Source organism: Vombatus ursinus, unplaced genomic scaffold (genome assembly GCF_900497805.2).
Source record: "Vombatus ursinus unplaced genomic scaffold, bare-nosed wombat genome assembly UNPS02014959.1, whole genome shotgun sequence".
NCBI classification, from domain to species: domain Eukaryota; kingdom Metazoa; phylum Chordata; class Mammalia; order Diprotodontia; family Vombatidae; genus Vombatus; species Vombatus ursinus.
Window position 1 is genome coordinate 15,391,854 of NW_020954737.1, and position 23,546 is coordinate 15,415,399.

The 23,546-nt window shown below is 35.5% G+C and overlaps 1 protein-coding gene across 3 annotated transcripts in view; it reads right to left on the reverse strand.

Annotated features, from left to right (window-relative positions):
- Positions 1 to 23,546, reverse strand: part of PIK3CB (phosphatidylinositol-4,5-bisphosphate 3-kinase catalytic subunit beta) — a 183,012-nt gene that overhangs the window by 63,176 nt on the left and 96,290 nt on the right. For all 3 annotated transcript variants that reach the window (XM_027845225.1, XM_027845227.1, XM_027845226.1), the window contains 4 exons: positions 16,701 to 16,887; positions 6,541 to 6,766; positions 2,351 to 2,574; positions 230 to 409 (listed from right to left, as the gene is read on the reverse strand). In XM_027845225.1, the coding sequence (XP_027701026.1) occupies positions 230 to 409; positions 2,351 to 2,574; positions 6,541 to 6,766; positions 16,701 to 16,871 (801 nt within the window). In that variant the 5' untranslated portion in view covers positions 16,872 to 16,887. The remainder of the gene's footprint in view (positions 1 to 229; positions 410 to 2,350; positions 2,575 to 6,540; positions 6,767 to 16,700; positions 16,888 to 23,546) is intronic.

Genomic DNA, 23,546 nt, shown 5'->3' on the forward strand with positions numbered 1-23,546 from the left:
TGTGTGACCCTGGGCAAGTCATTTAATCCTGATTGCCTTCAAAAAAAGAAAAAAATTAAAAAATCCAAGAAGTATGTAAGAGTCCTGCAGTTTCATATAAAAAGCTCTTACTATGTTCTACATTGGATACATAAATGCTCACTTCATTTGCTATTTAAGTTTGTATTTAAAAAAATGATAAATTTTAAAATGTTTATTATTTGATTTTAAATTATAACAGTTCACATACCTGGAACTGAATTAATGGGTGATCACCAAACACATATTCTAGTCTCCCACTGACTTGTAGCACATAGTCATAGGGATCAACTTCATCTTCCTTTCCACGGATAGTCAACCGTTTTCGGATTGCTAACTCATTTAGCTTGATGGGATTCATATTAGGAGATACTTGGAAACTAAATACATCCTTTTAAAAGGAGAAAGCAAATTATTAGATATTAGATAATAAAATACAGCAGTTATCACAATAAAATTTTTTTGTCCACAATACCATTCAAAATTAAGTACCCTAAGCTTTCAATTATTTTGATGCATTAAGCTGCCACAAAAGAATGTCAGAGTTTAACCATTATTTGCTTCTCTGATTGCAGTAGAAAAATAGTTATCAACTCTAATATAGCACTTCCCAACTAGAGTTAAAACAATAATAACTTCCAATTCATGGCGAATTTATAACTGCATAGTGTCCAGATCTAGGGAGGTAATAGTCCCACTATACTCTCTACTGGAAGGATCATATATACACTAATAGTTTCAGTTCTGGGTACTATATTATAAATACAACCTTGACAAAAATCAGGAGCCAATGAGCCAAGATCTAGAAATCATGTCAAAGACCAGGTGACAGGGCTGGAAATGTTTGCATTACTGAAAGCTACCTTTAAATATGTGATGGGTTGTATATGATGGAATTGACAAATACAAGCTGCAAAAGTCAGAACCAGAACTGTTCAGTATAAATTTCACTAATCTCAATATCTTAAAAAGCAATTTATTAACAATTAGAATTGTCCAACATTGTAATATGAAGTTGAAAATTCCTGATAACTGAACACATTTAAGCAAGGCCTAGATGACCATCTATAAAGAATACTTTAGAGGTATATCTTATAATGCATTAGGAAGTTGAATCAGATTGATCCTAAGGCTCCTAGTCCAATTAAGACTAGGCAAATTTTTATAAAAGAAATTTTTATAATGCTATTCAACCAGGAAGACAAATTAGTTTAAAAATAATGTTTGTAAAATACCTCTTTTAATAAGCTGTATAGGAGAGTAGGTTTCATCTGTATCTTTTTAGAACAAAGAAATCAAAGACTCAAACACTTTCCCCTTATGTTTCTATATGTTTTCTACCAAAATGTCCTCCTGTTCAGTATAAATTGAAAAATGATAGAAATTGGAGAACAGTTGAAGAAGTCAACACTTAAGCACAAGTCCATCTGATGGATTAGGGAAGGTAAGGAGAAGAAATGGAACAAAGTATGATTTAAAAGTCAATTTTTAGGCTCCAAAGAAGAAAAGTCAAAAGACCTGTTTTCCTTCTGGTCTAAGCATTACCACAACTGGTTTTACTTTTACTTTAGCAATTCAACCATTGGTTTACTGTAATACAGGAACTGCTAAAGTTGTTTCTCTACTACCAGAGAACTTGAAAATTATTTCTCAAAGCTCCATTTCAAATTTCTCAACTGTGATATCAAATGGAGGAGAGGGGTCGAGCAGGGTAGAGTAAGATTACCCAGTTAGGATGCCACTAAATTACTACCACAAGAAAAGGGATGAAACTTGCCTTGACTAATTACTCTCCTCTCTCCCAATTTTATTAACATTTATGAATTTTCAACATACAATTTTCAAAGTAAAGACTATCTCTACTTTAATGATGCAAGTAATCCTTGAAAATGCATTATAAAGCAAATTATCATAAAGCAGATTGAGCATATGTGTAATCCTTTTGTATTAAATGCAAAGTTTAGTCTAGTGAAGTGAGGAGGGAGTGGAGAGTGCTGCTGCACTCTGCTTTATCTTCACTTCTTGGTGTATTATGTTCCCTCCTTTGTTCAAAAACAACAGGAATACCCCAGGCAAATATTTGTATAAAAAATATGGATCTTAATGAGAAAATCTATTGAATACACTAGTAATTTAATCACAAGCTAAAAGCAGGCCAGTTGACAAATGTTTTTGAATTATATTTTCTTCATTTCTAGGTCATCAGGAAACATAATATTCATTTAACTTCAATGCTGAGAATTCAATGAATGGGCTATCAACAACATATAAGGCTGATACTGGAATCTCAAGTGAAAACGTTAAAAATTACATTAGAATCATATGAACACACCTGACAATTTTCAAAATGGACGGCTACCACAAGATTTCCACCATAAAGTTTATTTTCCAAGTTTTCAGGAATAGAAGGTTCTTGTTCTGGTGGGTACGTGTGCTTTAACCAATCCATCCAAGACAATCCCACAAGAGACTGGATCTTTTCTTCACTGAACTGGCGCATTTTGCTTCGGAACTCATTCACCTCGGGATCTTCCAGGGCATCAAACTCATGGAGACCTAAATGAATTCAAAATAGGATGATCACTTAACTAGCCAATCAAGCAAAAAGAATTATATTGTACAAGAGGAAGATAAATAATACATGCATGAAAATTAATGAGGATGTATGATTATCTCAAAGAAATACATACAAAAAATATACAAAAAAAACAGGGAGAAAAATAAGCTTATCTTGAAAGGTATCAAGAGCAAATTATTAAACTTCACATACTAAAAGATAAATTTAAACGTTAGTAAAAAATAGATTTGTACAACCCAACACTAAGGATCTGCAACACAAAAAGAACTCTTAGAAAGAAAATTATTATTTCAATACCTATTTACAGAAAATGAGATGTTAGCATTTATTGAAAACTGTATATCTCTGTTTACTTTACAACTTCAGTCATCAATGTCGAAGATTCTATCAATAATATTTTAGGCCCTGAAAATGTTTCAAATAATTTGTATGTATACTGGAATTTCAAACAGCAGCAGCAGCTGCTTACAGAGTAAAAATATTCAGCACATAATTGAGTAAAATATTCTACATTTCTGTATTTAATTAGGAAATACTCCTGCTTCAAGAGTACACTAAAGCTTCTTTTAAGTCCGTGATTATTCTAATAAATCAGTTCAGGAAATATCAATAAATATAATTAATTTAATATTAAAATTTGGATTTGGACAGTGAAACAAAATTTGACTGTGGGGAGGTCCTCTATATCAACATAAAAAATTTGATGATCAATAAACAGATTGTCTTTTTGAAAGAAGATTAGAAGCAAACTGTGTGTTCTTTCTACATCATTGTCCAAATAACCATCAGCCATAGAATGGAATAAAACACCAGAATTCAAGTCTCTGAGTCTATGCCTCTAAGATATTTGAAAACAGGGCTGTGTTTCATTCATGCTATTTTTATTCTCAGTGCCTCACACATGGTATGTACTTAATAAATACTTTATTAACAACTGATTGAAATAAGATAATGAAGTTTAGAGGTGGAAGGGTTGTCTGAGAATATTTAGTATGATCCAATCATTTGAGAGATTAAAAGTGGAGGCCCACTGAAGGGAAGTAAAATATTTAGGAATCTGTGGATAATTTTGTTGATAGCCCCACCAAGTCCTTTGGTTTAGCTTAAACAGGGGTTGCTCTTCATATAAAGGGAATACCCACCAAAAGACTTTTTTTTAATACTACCAATACATCAGAAAACTTGTGAAAAGAGAGATCGCTGAATTACACGCTGAGTGATTTCATTTATTAATACATTTCTTATACACCCACTAGCAAGAGCTGGGTGGAATTATTTTGCAGATTTAAACACAGTGCTGTTTTAAAAACCTAACAAACAAAACATTTTCTAGGTTAAAAAAAAACTACCAATAAGTATTTCTTGACCAAAATTAATATCTATAAGTACACATTTCTTACCACTCTGTAACAAGTATCACAATATAAGTTTAAGCAGAGGAAATCAAGGACTTATTTGACAAAAACAAAAACAAAAATCAAAAACGAAAAAACCTTTTTAAAAAAAAATTTATGAAAATGCTTTAAGACCCTCATAGTATCTCTGCTAGAATGTACAGATATATTACCTTAGCATAGAGAAAAACCAGAAACCAAATGATGGATTTAAAATAATACTGAGCATAAAAAAAGAAAACAAAGAAAGAAAGGATCAGGCATATCAACTTTCAGGAAAGCATATTTTTAGACTAGGTAGTTTAGTTGTATCAGTAAAGGTTTCATTGTCTTCTTCTGGGTCCAGGCAGAGGCAACAAGCTTGTTTCTAGGTCTAAACAGAATTTACAGTCTCACCAATTGTTTATTGTTTTACCAGGAGGAATGACCTCATCAGTCCCTAATTGTGTTTATCCCATTACATAATCTGCAACTGTAACTCCATACTTAGTATTTTTTTTGAATGAAAGTTTATTCTAAAGTTTACTGGAATTATTTCTTAAATGTATTGTTAATTTCTAAATATGCACATAGCTTATCCATAAATTGTTCCCTAAATATATTTAACACACGTATGACTACAAGAAATAAAGTGCTAAAGCAAAATTATAAAGGGTCATTAGGAAATTTTTTTGGGGGGGAAGGGAGATTTAAATTTCAGTTCCCAACAGTATTAAAGACAATTATGAAATTATGTTTCTAACTCTCAAGCTACAGGCTTAAATTGAAGGCTAAATAGTACATGCATTATAAAAGCTTAAGTTTAATTTTTATGTGTTTTAGATTCACATGTCTGTGGCTATATCAGTTGTTGAGGCTATTAGGAGAATATGAGGCATCAACAGAAAGTTGTGAAAAAGAAGTAGATCCTATGGAATCCTTTTAGTTGAGGTCTTAAAGTGGATTGACCAATCTTCCAAATTTTCCACCATATTTATTTACTCTTTGGCTAGCTTTTCTCAACACCCACAATAAGTCTTTGGGCTACTACCTTATTATAGTGATATTTACTTGGGGAACACAAAATGATTCTAAAATCCAACTAAGAAACACATAATTTGTGAGGAAAATCCAATGTGAAATGAACAAACACCATATCCAAAAGTCAAATATAAATGAGTTTTTTGATGATCCATTCATTCTAAGATTGAAAACAGGTCTTCTTCATTACCATGAAGAGTGAAAAGGTGACAATGTTTCTCCACTAAGGCATATAAAATGGATGCGACAGCACAGAAACTTGAAAAAACTTATATAAACTGATTCAGAAGGAATTAAGCAGAACCAGATGTACAATATACACAATAACTACAGTAATGTAAGTGAAAACAACACTAAGACATAATGATTGTAAAGGCTAGTCTCAGTCCTGAAGAGTAAAAGATGAAACCACCATTTCTCAGTAGAGAGGTAAGCGATTACGGAGACAGAATGTTGCATACAGTGACACGGTGGTCACTATGACACTTTTGCTTAACTACTTTTCTTTGTCATAGGAGAGAATTCCATGTTGGGAGGGAGGTTAAGGGAAAATAAATGGGATATATGAAAAAGAAAAGACATCAATAAAACTTAAAAATAAAATGGTTTAGAACTAGTTAAGAATTAAATACAACAGTAGCTCTGGGAAAAAAAAAGGTTAAGTTTTCTGGGTACTGTGAATATTCTGGTAAGTCATGATTGTAAAGCCAAGAAAGATTATTCAAAAAAAAATTTTTTTAATTAATCTTGTGGTTTTGCACATCACCTTAATATCCAAATATACTTTTTATCCCTTCCTTACCCATTCAACCATTCCTTATAACAAGAGAAAAGTGAGAGGGGGAAAAAATCATTAAAGCCAAACACATCAACCAAGCCTACCAATGTGGGCATTATTATATATTCTATTTTTGCAACTCTTTTCCAGAGAAAAGTGTCATGGTCATTAAAAATTAGTTCAGACTAACATATCCTCTATGCTTCTACTTCAAGCCCTCCTCCCACAACATTAGCAAAGTTAAATCTTTACTTGTTTTCAAGGGTTTAAATCACCAAACTGCTTTAATCTTTAAATCATGATACTGCTCAGAATACGAAGGCTCTTTCAGCCTCTGGACCATGCCCATCTCTTTAAGAGTAGCCTTTCTTTCCCCACTGGTCACTTGAGATATTTATGTGCATATCCATACAGAACAGAAAGCTATATGGTATGCTGTGCTGCCATTTGTCAATTACTCTACCTAATTAGTCTGTACTACAATTTAGTGTTAAAATCAGATCAATATTAGTAAGAATCTTTGGCTGAGAAACAGAAAGCTAAGAAGGTTTAGTAAAGTAATGCTAACTACCTCACAAGAATTGATGCTAAAGGTTTATTCATAATTGCCTAACTGTTAAAAAAAAACCTATAAATTACATGTATTTATGTGTTATGTATATAATGAATACTTCTCCACATAGTTATGATATTAATCATTTCCCACATAACAAGAAAACAAACAAAAACCCCAACACTAAGATAAACATTACCTTTTCCTATAAGAACTCCAATTTTGGAGTCTAATTTTTCCCCTGGGTCACAACTTCTTGTCACCACTTTGAGAACTGAAAGAAAAGGTCTGATATCACAAAGTCTTCTTGTTTCATCTTCAAGCTCCTCATAAACAGCAGTTTGGTTCACACATGCAAACATATAAGCGTCAATTTCCATAAGAAGGTTAAACATAGGATAGTTGTGAGCTTGCTTCCATAGCATCTGCAAGTAATAATTAGACAAACATATAGTCAGTTCTGCTATAACACTTGTTTTGAAAATGTAAATTTGTCCCACAACTGATATATAAAGAGTAATTTGAGCATAATTTGAATTTTAAGTTTGCATTTGCACAATTTCTTCCCTGCAACATCAAGAATGCAGAAATATGCACCACTTCACAATAACTCACAAGCTGTGATGCTTCCAAAAGTCCATTTCCACAAGCAAACTTCAGGCCTTTTTAAAGGCATAGTGCCATATTTACTGTATATCTTCTGGTGCGGTAGGAGCTGTGATCAGAAATGCACTCTATACAGTATGCATTCTGCCTAAGTCCCTTCCCCCATACCCACAGCAGCAGTAGCCAGAGGCTTCTGAAATTTGCCATGATTTATTGCAGTACTTATGTATTTCTTAATGATTCACCACATGTAAAACTGTGCTACCATTTAGGTTCCTATCTTTTTTTTTTTAATGTCACTGATAAAGTTTTTGAGCATTGTGATCTTAACACCATTTTCCCATAAGCCTTATAGTTTTCAATTATTCAATTTTGCTTTGGGGGGAAGATGCATATGTCGAGTTACAGCAAAACAAAAATAAAATTACATTATCTTTATTCTAAAGTTAGTTACATCTTTCATGGTTGGGGAGAGAAGCTAACAGTATTGATACAGACTAATGATGATAGGGCAAGCAAATGAGAAAGAGATCTTGTCATCTCTTTCAAAACTAGCAACAGCCAATTCCAGAAACCAAGAAAAAGAAACTTGGTTCAGTTCTTTCATAGATGTCTGTTTTAGCCAATTATTCTTTTCCCTTCAACCACGAAAGAACTGATGCCACTAAGACAGTAGCAGCACTGGCTACTGTAACAAGCTACCAAAAAATATTCAAATTCTGATACTGAGAGCAACAAAATCAATTCTCCATCTCATTTGGCTAACTGGTGCCAACAATTCTTTTCAACTACAATATTTATATATTTTCTCCTGGTTTTTAGATTATGCTCATCAGGTTAGAAGTAGCAAATTAAAAAAAATAAGAGAATGATTTAATTTTTCAAGTCATAAGCACCACAATTCAATAAATAGGCAATGTGGTATAACAGAAGAGTGCTGGATTTGTAATCCCCACTTGGATCAGATGACCTCTATCTAAAGTGCCTTCTAGCTCTCTAAGTTTGAAGAATTTGTGGATCCCCAAACAGCACATCTTGTTTAAAACAAGAAATTACATTATTTTTGGCATCCTTGACTCCTCTCACTCACTGTCAAATCTTGAATTTCTATTAATACATCTCTTTCATCTGACCCCTTCTATCTACTCACAGCCACTGCCCTAGATTGGCCCCTTCTCTGATCACTGATCAACCCTTGCTAAGGTCACTTGGATTACCTCCTGCTGCTGAATGGAGTTGAAAAAAAAATCACAAAACCCTGCAGACCAGTTCATTACAAATTTATGTTATATTATCTCAACTTGGCCCTCACTGCAATAAAACCATCCTTTCACATCTCTCTGATAAATTCACTATACCACTTGACACAATAGCTTTTTCCAAACATTATCCTCTCTCCTCAAGCCCTCTTCAACATCCCCCCTTCAGGTGAGGATTTTGTTTCAAACATCACCAAATGTCACTAAGAGTTTCATCTTTTCTCCTCTTCCTCATCTCATGTAACTGAAACCTCTTCCCCCACTATCTTTTCCTTCACTCTCTTTCAAATTATAAGCTAACCTTTCTCCTTGACAAAGGAAACCTCTCTACAGGCATCCCTGATGTCATCCCATCCTATGTTCTCCAGCAGATTGACCCCTCTACTATACCCACTGTCTCTCTAATCTTCAGTCTCTCCTTATCTACAGGTTCTTTCCCTGCTAACTACAAAAACACCCAAGAAACTCCCATGCCAAACAAAAACACTAAATCAGTCCACCCCTACTATCTACTGTCATGTCTCTAGTCCCCTACTTCTGAGAAAGTCATACATACTAGTTGTCACCTCTTCTTCGATCAGATTTCTGACCTCATTAATCAATTGAAACTGTTTTATCCAAACTTATCAATAAACCATTAATTGACAAATCTAATGGCCTTTACTCAATCCTCATCCTTCTCGACCCATTTGCTGCCTTGGATACTGTTTATGTCTCTCCCTACGTAGATATTTTCCCTTCTCTAAGTTACTGTAAGGCTGTTCTTTCTCTTGGTTCACCTACTTTGTGACCAATTTTTCTCAGTCTCCTTTTCTAGATCTTCATATCATACCTGCTAATTATGAGTCTCTTACCCCTAAGGAGCTGCGCTGAGCCCTCTTTTATCCTCTCTAATCATTGTCCATGGATTCAATGATAATCTCTATACAGATGACTGATTACCAGCTCTACATATTAAGCCTTAAACTCTCTCTTGAGTTTCAGTCTCCCATTACCAACTGACTTTTGGTTAGTTCAAATGGATAGTCTGAAAGGTTCTCAAACAATATATTAAAAAGAGAATCCATTAACTTTCTACCCATACCCTCCCCCTTCTTTAAATTTCCTAACGGTGAAGGTATCATCAGTCACACATACTCACAACCTTAGTGTCATCTCATACAAAACCCATGTATTCATTATGTTGTCAAGTCTTTTTATTTTTACTTTCACAATATCTTTCCCTTATGACCTTTTCCCTTCTACTCACACAGTTACCACCACCTAGCCTATTGCACTAGCCTTCTGGTTGATTTCTCTGCCTCAAGTCTTTCACTACTCTAACCCAACCTCCATCCAAATGCTAGCATAATCTTCCTAAAGCTTAGATATGACAATGTTACTTGACCCACTCAATAATCTCCAGTGGCTCTCTATTCTCCCTGGGATCAAATATAAAGTCCTCTGTTTGGCATTTAAAGGTCTAACGAATTTAGCTCTTCCTATATTTCTAGACTTCTTACACTTTCATCCCTTGAAAAAACAATACAGTGACATGGCCTAATGCTCCCACGGGACACCCTATCACCCGACTTTATGCCTTTTAGCTAGTGATCTCCCGTGCCTGGAATGCTCTCCCTCATTATTGCGTTGTGTATTCTGTGACGTACTTCAATACTCAGCTCAAAAAAAACCCCAAAAAACACAACACAACAAAACAACAACAACAACAACAAAAAGACTCAGCTAAAACCTAATTTCTACAAGAAATCCTTCCTGGTCTTTTTTCTCCAGTGCCTCTTCTTTATGTATTCTGTATGTACACAGTTACTTGCATGCTGCCTCTTCCATTGGAACGTAAGGTCCTTGAGAGCAGGGACCATGTTTCTGCCTTTTTTTCTGGCCTTAGATACTAGCTGTGTAAACCAGGGCAAGTTCCTTAACTGATGTCTGCCTCAGTTTCCTCAACTGTAAATGAAATTCATAATAGCACCTACCTCATAGTTGTTGTGAGGATAAAATGAGTTAATATGTGTAAAGTGCTAAACACAATGCCTGGCACATATAGGTACTTAATAAAAGACTGTTTTTTCTCTTTCCCTAAGGATGTAGCAAATGTTCAATAAATAACTGTGGACTGATCTCAGATTTGTTCCTTTCTTTCAATTTCCACTGCCACTATCCTCAACCTAATCATTAACTCATGGTTGAATTGCTACAAGAGCCTCTCAACTACTCAAGAAGATTGGCTCTGCTACTCCCCAAATTAATCTTCCTAAGACACTCTATTTATCTTACTGCTCTCCTCAAAAACCTGAAATGAAGACCTGAACATCTATATTTGGTATCCTGCAAAATGATGAGAAAGAATTAAATTGTTAGGAATGAGAACACAGGGAGAGATCAGAGAGATCACAGACAGAAATTTGAGAAGCACCTACCTTAGATAAGCAGGAAAAGAAAAGGGTAGTTACAGAAAGAGGAACAAAACCAAGACAGTAAGGGATTACTGAAACAAAAAGAAGAGAGTTTGTTTCACTACACGTAAGAGGGGTAGTCAAATGACACAGAGAATTCAAGGAGTATAAAGAATGAAAAAAAAAGTCACTAGATTTTGCAATTAGGAAGGCACTGGTGACTTTCAGAGAACAGTTCCTGTAGAGGAGCAGTGGTAAACCCCAGAGTGGAAAGAATTAAGGGAGTATACAGTGAGAAAAGATGGATCTATTTTTGGCTTGCTCAATAAAAAAATAAATGTTAGTATGTGCCTTTGCTGTGTAATGGGGAAGACGCAAAGTTACGGAATACCACAGTCTGTGAGGAATTAATTAAAAGCACAGGTCATCAGAAGAGCAAGTAATACATGGAATACCACATGGTAGGCATGAAAAGGACATGTTAGCAACAAAGAACTAAACAAAGAGGAATATATGTGAAAAAGGAGGGAGGATTCCCACAAAGTGAGAGGAGGAATAACCAGTGAATAGCCATATATGCTATTTAACATACATGTACTATTGAGGGAGCTGAGGAAAGCTTCCATCATGTTGTGTAAGCCCCTTGTGGAGGAGTAATAGGAAGCCATGGAGGCACAGAATGAGAAATAATTAATGAGTTAAAATCTGTGTTGCTAAAAAGAATACCAACTTCATACAATCACATAATTACTGAAATAGCAGAGTAAGCATTTTGTAGAAGATTCTGGTATAACAGATTATGAACTATGAATGACCACGGAAATCATCTATTCCAATTCCCTCATTTTATAGAAGAGGAAACTGAGGGCCAGAAAAGTGAAATGTTTTGCCTAGTTCATACAGATGACCTAGCCACAAACCGGACCTCCAATAAAGTCCATGTTCCCTTGTAATCTACATAAAATACATCTTAAAAGTGTTTTGATGATATAGCCTCAGATACAATTGTCCCATTACAGTGTAAGCTCCTTGAGGGCAGTGACTACCATTTGTCTATACTCAATTCATAGCACAGTATCTGGTGCATGGTAGACACTTAATAAATGTTTATTGACTGACTGAGATAAGATGACAGGTAAGCTTGAATTTATAAATACATAAAAAATGGGTAGCCTAAGGCTGGAACCTAAAAAAGTGACAGCTTTTCGTTAAGTAATTTGGAAAACCTAGAGTAGAGCTTTCTGATAACCATTTCAGAACACCTAGATTATGAGAGACCTAGATGGATGTCTGCTTTTAAAGATAGCCATATGTAAAAAAGAATGCCTTTCTTTTATAGACATAAAAGTACAAAGAGATAGTTTCTATTGTCATTTTTTTTGGGGGGGGAGTGAGGAGAGTAAGGTGGGAGGGCAAGGCAAATCAGGATTAAGTGACTTGCCCAGGGTCACACAGCTAGGAAGTGTCAAGTGTCTGAGGCCAGGTTTGAACTCAGGTCTTCCTGACTTCAGGGCTGGTGCTCTATCTACTACACCACCTATCTGTGCCATTCTCATAAATATTAAGAGAATTAAGTAACTAGTCAACCTTTTCTTTCCCCCACCTTCCTCACCCATAACAAAGCAACTTTTGCTCAGCATTACTTGGCCAGGAGAGGTACTACTGCTGTAACTTGAAATTCATTTTCCCCTAACAGCAGCAGTGTGATTAGATGGAGACAAAAAAGCATGATTAGTATTACATATGGTAAGTTAGTTGTGCTTTTTTGTGGGTGGGCCTGATCTAGAAATCAAATTAATATAACCCTAGTCAGTGAGGCCAACATAGTGTTGAAAGAAAATGTCCTTCAACTCAAATAATTGGCTACGGCAAACTCAATTTTAGGCCCAATGTTTATTATACTCTACCTTGGCCTCATCACATCACTATGCTCCATTCTGGGCATTATCCTTTAAGAAGTATGTTGAGAAGCAGGAGAGGGTACAGAAGAGGACAACTAATTTAGTGAAGGATCTCAAGATAGCACTGTATAGACTGGAGACTAGAAAACTTAAGAGGGAAGATGAAAGCTGTCTTCAAGTATCTGAATGGCTTCATGAAGAAGAGAAATTACATTAGCAATGCACGGCTTCAAAGTACAATAAAGGAGAAATGGATGGAAGTTGTGAAGAGGCAAGCTTACATTTGATATAAGTGAAACTCCCTAACAATTAGAGATATATAAAACTGGAATAAGGTACTTGGGGAGGTAATGAATTCTGCCTCATTGGAGGGCTTTAAGCAAAAACTATTAGATAGCATGGCGAAGCATGCTGCACAGGAGACCCTTATTCCAGACAGGATGGCTTTTGGGGTTCTTTCCTAGTCTGAAATTCTGTGAAATAGTGCTAGCACTCATAGATTCATACCACTTAGCGACATATCACCAAATATTAAAATTAAACCAAAAGCATCATAATTTGGGTTCCAAAAAACTCAACTTCCTAAGTACAAAATAGAAGTAAGCCTGGTTTTAAGTACAGTTTTTGTGAAAAAAGATTAGACGTAAATGAATAGAAATTTAAATCCTTTTTTTCTTTTCTTTTTTTTTTTTCTTAAAGCCAAGAGGTTTAAGCAGGCTCTGGACATGATATTAGTTAACAGTGAGACAGACACGGCAGTCAAAAAAATGTGATCATATATTGCATTAAGACAGACTTTTTTTGATTAAAGGGGCCATCCCCTGGTTCACCTCTTAAGGAGCCCTAATCATCGAATGGGCATTGCCTCAGTCAAAGTAGGAACTTGGAAAGATCTTAGCTTAAAAAGGCCAAGGTCTCCCACTGCATCCTGGGCCATCTCCAGTTGTCTTGATCTATATCTGGCCACTGGACTCAGATGGCTCCAGAGGAGACAGTTAGGCTGGTGACTTTGCACAGCCCTCCTGCCCTCACTCAAATGCAATTTACTTGCAAATCATGGCATCCTCATCCTGATGTCATGGTCCTCTTCAAGAATGAAGGACAAACCACACAAGCACAAAACAGATCTGGTATAAGTCATGACCCACAGTTTAAGAAGCCCTGAAGGTACCAAGTAGAAAAAGTTTAAGAAACCCTCATCTAAAGTATTATGTAAAGTTTTAGGCACCACATTTTAGTAACGAGACTGAAAAACTGTATGATCTCTAATAGTTAGAACTACACAAAAGCAAGAACAACTGCACTGGAGGTCTTTAATCAAAGACTGGATATCTACTTCTTGGTTGTGTTGTTCACCAAAGCAAGAAAATGACTATAAGACAGTTATTACTTTTGTTTTGCTTAGATTCACCCCTTTCTTTTCCATGCTCTACTCAAGTTGATAATATAAAGTTCCATAAACTATAAAAATCATTTTGTATGAAATTTCTCTATTAACTTACATGGAATATGTTATTGTCCTATGATACTAGGTAAGTAATATCTTTTTTGAAATAGCTTATAGTTGTTATCAAAAACATCTTTGTATATGATGAATGTAAAGTAAATGAAAGGGGAAAGAGGCCCCCAAACTTACTTCTGGTTAGATGAAAAAAAAAAAAAACAGAATTTGAAATGAAATATTTTTGTTACTAAGTATTAGAATTTGCAAAAGGCATAATAAGTTGAAAAAAACAAAGCATGACTAGTTATGAATTAATATCCCAAATAAGCTATCTCATTACCTTTAAGAAAAATGCAGGTGCAGCTAGGTAGTGCAGTGGTTAGAGCACCAGCCTCGGGGTCAGGAGGATATGAGTTCAAATACAGCCTCAGATACTTGGCAAGCATTTTTTTTAAAATTGCTTTGTCCCTCCTCCCATTACCTCCAGCAAATTAAAAAAGGGAAAAAAAAGAAAAATACAGTCCTCAAGTCATATAGTCTAGATAGTCTCATATTACCCATGTCCAAAAAATGTATTGTTTTTTTCTGAATTTGAAGTTTATCACCTATCAGGATGGCCTTGTTTTATCTTCATGCTTTAGATTCATGGTTTATAATTGTGCTGATAAGAATGCTAAAGTCTTTCCAAGTCACTTTTCTCTACAGAGTTATCATTGCATAATTTCTTCTGCTTATTTCACTTTTATCAGCTCACAGGGTTCTTCTCAGTTTCTGCTGTAAATGTTCATTTCATCATTTCTTCTGGCATACAAACATTCCATTACATTCAGAAATCACAATTTGCTTAGCTATTCCTTCATGACAGGATGCCTCTGCCTTTAGTTAACAGTTCATCTACTTTTAATAGACTTTGTAATAAATGGTGATTTATGTGTTGTTTTCTCCTCTCCGCTCGTCAAAATGTGACTTCTTTGAGGGTAGGGATAATGTTGTGGCTTTCCTTTGAGTTTGATGAGTAGAGCACTGAATAAATAAATTAATTTAGAAAGTACTATCATTTTGATTGTATTGGCTTGATCTACCCATAAGTACTTAACATTTCTCCAATCATTTAGGTCTTTGACTGATCACAGTGATTTCAACAAGTTATAAATGGGATCATTCAAAAATGGTTATGCCACCATGTGTGAGATGGCCATTGTTCTAAAAATAAAAATTTATTTGCCATTTTTTATCTTCACTATTCAACTTCAGCAGAGTCAAAGTTATTTTGCATTATTTTCTACCTGTTTCATTTGTATTGGCTTTGTCACTAAATTTCTCAGGGGTTAGAACAATATAAAACACTGAGATATAGTGAACAGAACATTGGTCCTGGAGCCTGAAAACCTGTTAATATCCTGGCTTTGCTAATTACCAACTCAACAACATAGGTAAATCTCTCAACCTGCATGGTCTTGAGCCCTCATTTGAAAAATGAGATGGTTGTTCCAGATGATCCTAAATGTGACCTCCAGGTCCAAACCCTACAAGTCTCTTATTTCCTAATGGTATCGATTATAAAACTGAGTAGAGAGCATATTATATACTAGGTGCTCAACAACAATTTTATTGGAATGAGTATCAGTCTGACATTTATTTATGAGTGCTTGAAAAGCATGTTAACGTTCTCTCCTTTTCCACTCACGTTAACACATTATTTAGAGTCTTCATTTTCAGATATTCTTGTTTTATTCAATTTTACTTTTATTTACCTTTCTTCTCTTTTTTAATCAATTTTAATATATTACATGGAAAATAATGACTACACGTGATTTCCTTGGCGTAAAGAACTCCCAAATGAGGAAGCTCCTTCTACCAATGGAAGTCAGGATGTGTCAGGTTGTCCTGGCCTTAAGGTCAGCTATCTCCCACCCCACAGCATCTCTCTTTAATAAAGCATGTTACCACTTGAAATCTCAACACCACAAAAAAAAAAAACAATCAGGTTCTGATACTCAACACTTTCTCAACTCAGCCTCAGCCTTGTCTCCCCTCGAAGTGGAGAGCTAAAGGAGGAAGCACTCTATGTCTTCCTAAAACCTTCGTTTATAATGGGCTCACAACCTTCTTGGTCACTCCACAGAACACCATACTCTAGCTCCCCCCTTCCGTCCTTTTCAGTTTTCTTTTCTGAGCTGTCTTCCCCCTGTAGATTGTAAGCTCCTTGAGGACAAGGACTGTCTCTTTCTCTTATTTGTAACCCCAGAACTTAGCACTGTGCCTGGCACACAGAGGCATTAATATATGTTTATGGAATTGAACTGAATTAAACAAGTGAATGCAGCAGAAAAGTCCTAAAATTAGTGCCTGGTTTTAGAATTTAGGGACACATCTAACATGTGAATTTGTTTTGTTTGACTATTCATAATTGTTATAAGGACTTTGTTGGGGTTTGGGGGTATTTTTTCCTCCAATTTGAAGAGAACCAGGGGTTCAATAGAATAACCAAAGAAATTAAGTAAATGATAAGAGGGTCAACTGAGACAATTTCTTCAGAAGGAAGGCCAAAAAGAAGCACAAACAAGCAGAACAGTTGTGAATGCTACAGGTAGAATATACTATATACTCTAAAAAGAAAAGCAAGCTATATATAATAAAATATCTACAGTTTCATGTACAATCCTTTCTGTTCTACTATGAATATGAAATACTTTTTTTGGGTGTTTGTTGAGGTCAGAATAATTTTTTTTTAACACTATCTGTTAACATACCTGTTTAATATTAGAAATAGTGGCTTCCCGAGGAACTTCCAATTGGATATAGATCCCAGTGGGCAATAAGAAATCCACAGGAACGGAGCCATCTGATGTTATCTGAGAATCCACGCCCCAAATGTCAAGAATGTCTGCCATAGCAGGAGGCATTATAAAACTGAGGCACATTCATAACCAAGGGGCCCTAGAAAAAATAAGTAAGATTTAGTCAAATATTCAACTAAAATTTGATAAAATATTCAGATAGTTAAATAGAATGTTAAATAGTTGGAGGGGTTGTGGGAAGACAGATACATTAGTGCATTGTGGAGGAGCTATTAATCAGTGAAACCATTTTGGAAAACAACTTGAAATTATACACATAAAGTGACTAAAAATACTCATTGCCTCTGATCCATACATTCCATGAACAGGCTTATCCCTCAAGGAAGTCATGGATAGGAAGGAAGTCCCATAACAGTACCTTTTTGTGATAGCAACGCATTGGAAAAAAAGTAGCTGCCCACCAACTGGGGAATGGCTAAACAAACTGAGGTACATGAATAAAACGGTACATTACTATGCTATAAGAAACAATGAATATGTTGACTGCAGAGAAGTTTTTGACCTTAACTGATACAAGATGAAGTAAGTAGGGTCAAGAAAACAATATACACAAGAACTACAACAATATAAAATGGAAAGAAATCCCACCACTCACACAAAAATCAAAACTGAATATAATGACAAAGAACAAGCAAGGCTTGAATGATTAAATGTGAGAAGACATCCCTTTCCCAACCTCTTGCAGGGGTAGGAGGTCCAACAAACGTGGTCCACTACACACATTTTCAGACTTTTCCTTACATTACTGATCAGTTATGCTGACATGTTACCTTTTTATTTTTTTGTCTTTAAAAATATTACATTATGTGGAATACTCTCTAGATGGGAGGTAAAAAGGAAAGAACACTAGGGAAAATTATGATGTTTAAAAAGTCATCAATAAGAGCCTATTAAGGAGGTGGAGCCAAGATGGCGCAATAAAGGCAGAGACTTGCCTGAGCTCTCCCCCAAACCCCTCCAAATACCTTTAAAAATGACTCTAAACAAATTCTAGAGTAGCAGAACACACAAAAAGATGAAGTGAAACAAATTTCCTGCCCAAGACAACTTGAAATTTCAGCAGGAAAGGTCTATTGTACCAGGATGAGAGAGAGAGGAGTGCAGTCCAGCATAGGCCTTGCCAGCACAGACTGGGCCCTAACAAACCCAGAGCAGGCCTCAGAGCAATTGAATCACTGGCAGCAATGGTGGTTTCCAGACCTCTCAGCCCACAGATGCCAAAGACAACTTAGAAGGTCAGCAGGAAATGTCTGTTGCACCTGGGTGAGAGTGTAGCACAGTCCAGAGCAGGCCCTGCCAGCATAGCCTCAGCCACAGCAAACCAGGAGCAGGCCTTGGGAGTGACTGAATCAGCTACTTCCAGAGCTCTCAGCCCATAGATTGTAAGGGGGTTGAACAACTGGTCAGAAGGAGATTACAGGGGCCTTTTTGCTAGCATTGAGGCAGGACTGTTGTTTTGCCCATACACGGATCCCAGTCACAGTCCTGGGTGGCAGTCCCAGGGCAAAGAGGAGCACAAACATAGCAGAGCTTGCTTTCTTAGTGGAAAGAGGAATCCTCCTCACAGGTCCAGGGAAGAAAAAAGTTGTTGTGGTCGCTGCCAGACCAGAGCATAGGCCAGAAGATTTAGATCATAACACCATGGAAGAACTGAAAACTTACAGGTCTCTGGAAGTATCTCTAAAAATAGCTGCATAAAACTCCTGAAGCTTGAGACAGTTCACCCTCCACCTTGGAAGCAGAGCCCTACTTTAACAAGTTAAAAGTCAAGTAACAGGCTGGAAAAGTGAGCAAACAACAGAAAAAAAACTCTGACTACAGAAAATAAGAACCTTTTAAATAAAAGACAGAAATAACTTCTTGGTTATTTAATGTCACCATAGTTTGTACTCAATGGTCATCTTACAAGTCAGCAGATAAAGGCTCTAAGGGTCTAAGAATACATACCTTCTGGAGAAAAAGAAGTAAAATCCTAAGTAGAGGTTATGAGAACTACCTTTCTTTGTCTTCTGCCATATAGAACCTTCCCCATTCTCACCCCACTTTAAAGACAAAATGACAATATGTTAAGAGTCTATTCTAGCCCCTGATAATTGTCTGCTGCCATCTCATAGGTGTAAGACCCTTGCCTCCAAAATATGAAATATTGAAAAAAAAATCCTTGAGTCAATGTTGGTCTATTGACTATATCTGTAGTATACCTTAAAGACTAGAAATTGGCTCAGGAAAGTTAAATTATAAATTCAGGCTAAGAACAAACTTAATGGCACATTTGATGTTTGTTGGATCATGAAGATACTTAGGATCTAATGCTCATCTATGTACAGAAAAAAAATCCCTGGGCTCTGAATACAGCCAAACCACAATAGCAGGTAGTTCTATCTCTGTGTATAATCCCAGTAAATTAAAAGGTCAGTCATGGAGCAAGAATGATTCTCCCCATTTCCTGTTTTCTCTCTATCCAGGGGTACACAGAAGCCTGCTCTTACCAGAGCAATTATTAATTTTCCAATTTCCAATGACTAATTTTCAGTGTAAGCATTTACACCTTGAAAATAGGTAAGCTCTATAAATCAGGCTAGATATATTATTTTGTTGATTTCTAGACTTAAGAATGTGATAGAGAAAATGTTAATGCAGATTAAGGTCAAAAGTGGGTCCTATATATACTTTTTTTGGAGATGGTGGTTAAATATTTACCAGCACAGCACTGCCTCCATCTATTCATCAAAGATCCCCAAACACAGATACAAGAATGGAATTAACCTGCTTTCTCACCAATTACAGCTTTAAAACTCCTAGGAATGAAGGAACCCTGGTAAAACACCATTCGTACACATCAGAGATGGGGCATATTCTATATAAAAAGCCAGAATTTCATTTGTGTTGGTGATTTCTAGATGTTCCATCCCTGTTTAAAAGCTGAAATGGCACCATTAGTAGGTGCCCAGACAGAGTAAAGACCACTCCCCCATAAGTATGGATACAAAAACTAGAAGAATTACCCATCTCCAGCCCTTCTGAGGCCTTGGTCAGCTGTGAAGAATAACCTCACAAATCTCATTTGGATATATAAAGTTTTTATGTGGGCTCTTTCCTACCTTGGAAACAGATTGAACCAAAAAAGCCTCGTTTAGAAAGGAATTTGCCATTTGATGTAGAAAATAAAATAGGCTGGAGAATTTGGTCAATATTCCTTTTCATTTCAAGAAAATCCTAAGAACCCAGAAAATAAGATTAATTTACAAAGCTAAGCAAGGAAGGTGAAAAAGGAATGACATTTAGTATTATAATAAATTTTACAAATAGATATCTCACACCTGCATTAGGTTAATAAGTTACATTTACAATTTGTTTCAACTAAAATTTATAACCTAAATATTTAAAAAATGAGGGGAAAAAACAAACCAAGAAGTTACCCAGTTGAGGAATGTGATTTTCAGATATTCTCCCTTACCATACCCAAGAGAAGAGTTTGGGGAAGGGGGGAGACCAGAAATCAAACTTTAATACAGAATGACATTTTGCACATATGAGGGGATCAAAAATATATAACCTCCGCAAAATATTACTGTGTCTACTATGTGCAAGGCTTTTTTTGATTCATACATTGTAAAAATCCAGATTCTTAAAAGTAGATGTCAGAATAATTTTTAATCAAACAAAAATTAAATGTACAAACAACTCTTTCACAATTAAATAGCACGAATGAATGATAAACCAGCTAATTCATAAAATAAAAACTGAAAATTGAACATTGAACATTGAAGGTAATTAGCTAAAGCTCTTTTTGTTGTGGCAAAGAACTGGAAACTGAGGGGATACCCATCAATTGAAGAATGGTTAAACAAACTATGGTGCTGAATTAAGTGATGAAGGTGATAGCTTCAGAAAAACCTGGGAAGACCTGTATGAACTGATGCAAAGTGAAGAAAGCAGAACCGGGAGAACACCCTACACAGAAATACCAACACTGTAAAGATAATTAACTCGGAAAGACTTAGTAACCCTGGCAACATAACGACCCATCACAATTCCAAAAGCCTCAAGATGAAACATGCTACCCCCTTCAAATAGAGAACTGATGGACTCAAGAGTATAGAATGAAGCATATCTTTCTCCCTTTCTTTTGTAATAGGTTTTGTTTTTCTTGCCTTCTCAATGGATATGGGAAGGGTGCAAAATGGAGAAAAAAGAATTAAAAGTGTCTCTGATTTAAAAAGTAATTAGTTAATACCTCAGTCTAGGGAAAACTTATAGCATGAATGGGCAGCGGAGTGGTACAGTGGATAGAGTGCCAGGCCATCCTCCTGAATTCAAATCTGGACTCATAAACTAGCTGTATGACCCTGAGCAAGTCAATTGACCCTGTTTGCTTCAGTTCCTCATCTGTAAATGAGCTGGAGAAGGAAATGGCAAACCACTCCAGGATCTCTGCCAAGAAAATTCCAAATGGGGTCACCAAGAGTCTGACATGCCTGAAATGACTGAACAACAACAACAAATCCCATGAATGGGGTGTGGTCAGTCAAAAGTATAACTACTAAAAGCAGGAAAACCACCTGATCATTGATAATAAATGAGTCTTATTAGGGAAGTCAAATTATATTAACCTCCTATACATATACCTAAATCCTCCAGTATGAATTACTGGCAACAAATTCACAATGAAATGTAATTAACTTTCTCATTCCCCATCCTTTCTAGGTAATTAATACTGAAAAGGAGTCATGCTAAACTTCTGACCTTACACAAGGAACACAAATTAGCTTAAAAAAGCAACAACAACAAAAACTCCAGCTGAGGACAGGTGTGAGAATTTCCATATAGAATTATTAACTGAAATAAACTACTGAGGACAACTACAGAATCTTAGTACAATCATATGGTATAAGAACTGAAAGGGGTCTTTGAGATCATTAATCCATTGCTTCCTTTTACAAATGAAGAAACTATTTTTCAAAGACCATAGGAAAAATGGTAGAGTCATTCAGGAATACTGTTAAAAAGAGGCATCAAAGGTTAAAATGCCAAGAATGACTTGAGAAAACTATTATTAAGGACGTTGGAAGATTACATCAGCATCTAGCTTGTACACACAATAGAAATTTTAAACACCCATTTTACTCAGCTAAAGGCAACAAAAAAGAAACATCAAGAATGGAATCTGAAAAAAACAAAAGTATATCAGAAATTCTTGATATTCTTCATCAACAATTGAAAGGAAAGCCAAAAGGTTAAAAGGATACAAGTAGTCAAAGTAGTACTCCCCTCCCAAAAAAAACCAACAATTAAAAACTATCTTATTAGCAGATTGTGAAGTAATGACATTAGAGGACAGAGAGAACCCTTGAAGAGGATGTGGAAAATTTCTATTCATCTATATGACTGAAAGAAGTCTGACACAACAAAAATATAAGTTGGATCAAACATGAGACAGAAATCTTATGTACTGTTAATGTAACAAATAACAGAAATGTTACAAGGGAGGTGACTGAAAATCTAGTTTCTCTACAAAACTGGAAAGCATAGGGGACAGATAAGCTCCACATTATTGTTCCAAATGCTTCATGAATGTACATGAATTACTAGAAAAAATGTTACCAGTGTTTTCAGATGCAAACCTAATCCCATACTTCTTGACAGGAGGTATCATTTATCAGCAAAAAAAAAAAAAAAAAAAAAAATTCAAAATACCAGACCTATCCAAATATAGACCAATTAATTGTGTTTATTTGCTTTACAAGGCATACACAGCTTGCACAAAACTTACAAGATAGCAATATTTTGAGTGAGGAGATGCCAGAAAGTCTGGGGTGATAAGAGATATTAGGGAGAGGTAAAAAGTAACTCATTATCAACTGAATAATTAGTGAACAAAACACCAAAAGGGGCTACAGCATTTATGCTGCCTTTACTAATTATCATAAAACATATTGCCCAGATTGACAATCATGTTTTATAGTCATATAATAAAAATATATCAAACAGATTCAAGCATACTGAGAATGGTCAAGTATTAGACCTGCATATAGAAAACTGTTTTCATTTTCATTTTAAAATACTCAACCAAAACAATTGAGAATTGATATGAAATGTACCTTCTTTGAGGAAAATATCTGAAGCCAAAGATAGATATACTTCAAACCTATTATAATGATTTAAACAGAACTTAAGCATGGCTTTCAATTCAAGTGGGATTAATATAAAATACATTAATTATTTAATGTTCATAGATGATATCAATTTATATGGCTACAATGAGAAACATACTAAACAACTAGTTCATCTTGTAAAAACTATCTCCAACAATATCAACATATCACTTGAACTAAGTAACTTCTTATGGAGTAGTAAGGAAGAACAAAGACTGAAGACTTCAAGAATGAATGCAGAAGTCAAACTGAATCAATCAATAAAAGTGACAATTTACAAATCCCGTGATCTTGTCCAAGCAAGAAACATATAGCATAAGGCTATCAAAGAGAAAGGTTGTTAAAAGGGCAACTGGCATCCTACAGTCAAAACTTAATGGAAAGAACACATTTAGAGCAACTGACACCCGTGCAATACCAGTCATAATACATATTTCTGGCACAGTAAAACAGACAATAGATTGAGGCATTCAAACAAAATCCTGAACAATATCAGCAAAACAAAGAGCTCATCACCCAAAGTCAGCAATAGAAAAAGGAACATTTACTCATACACAGGAAGATGACTGATAGATGTTCTCAG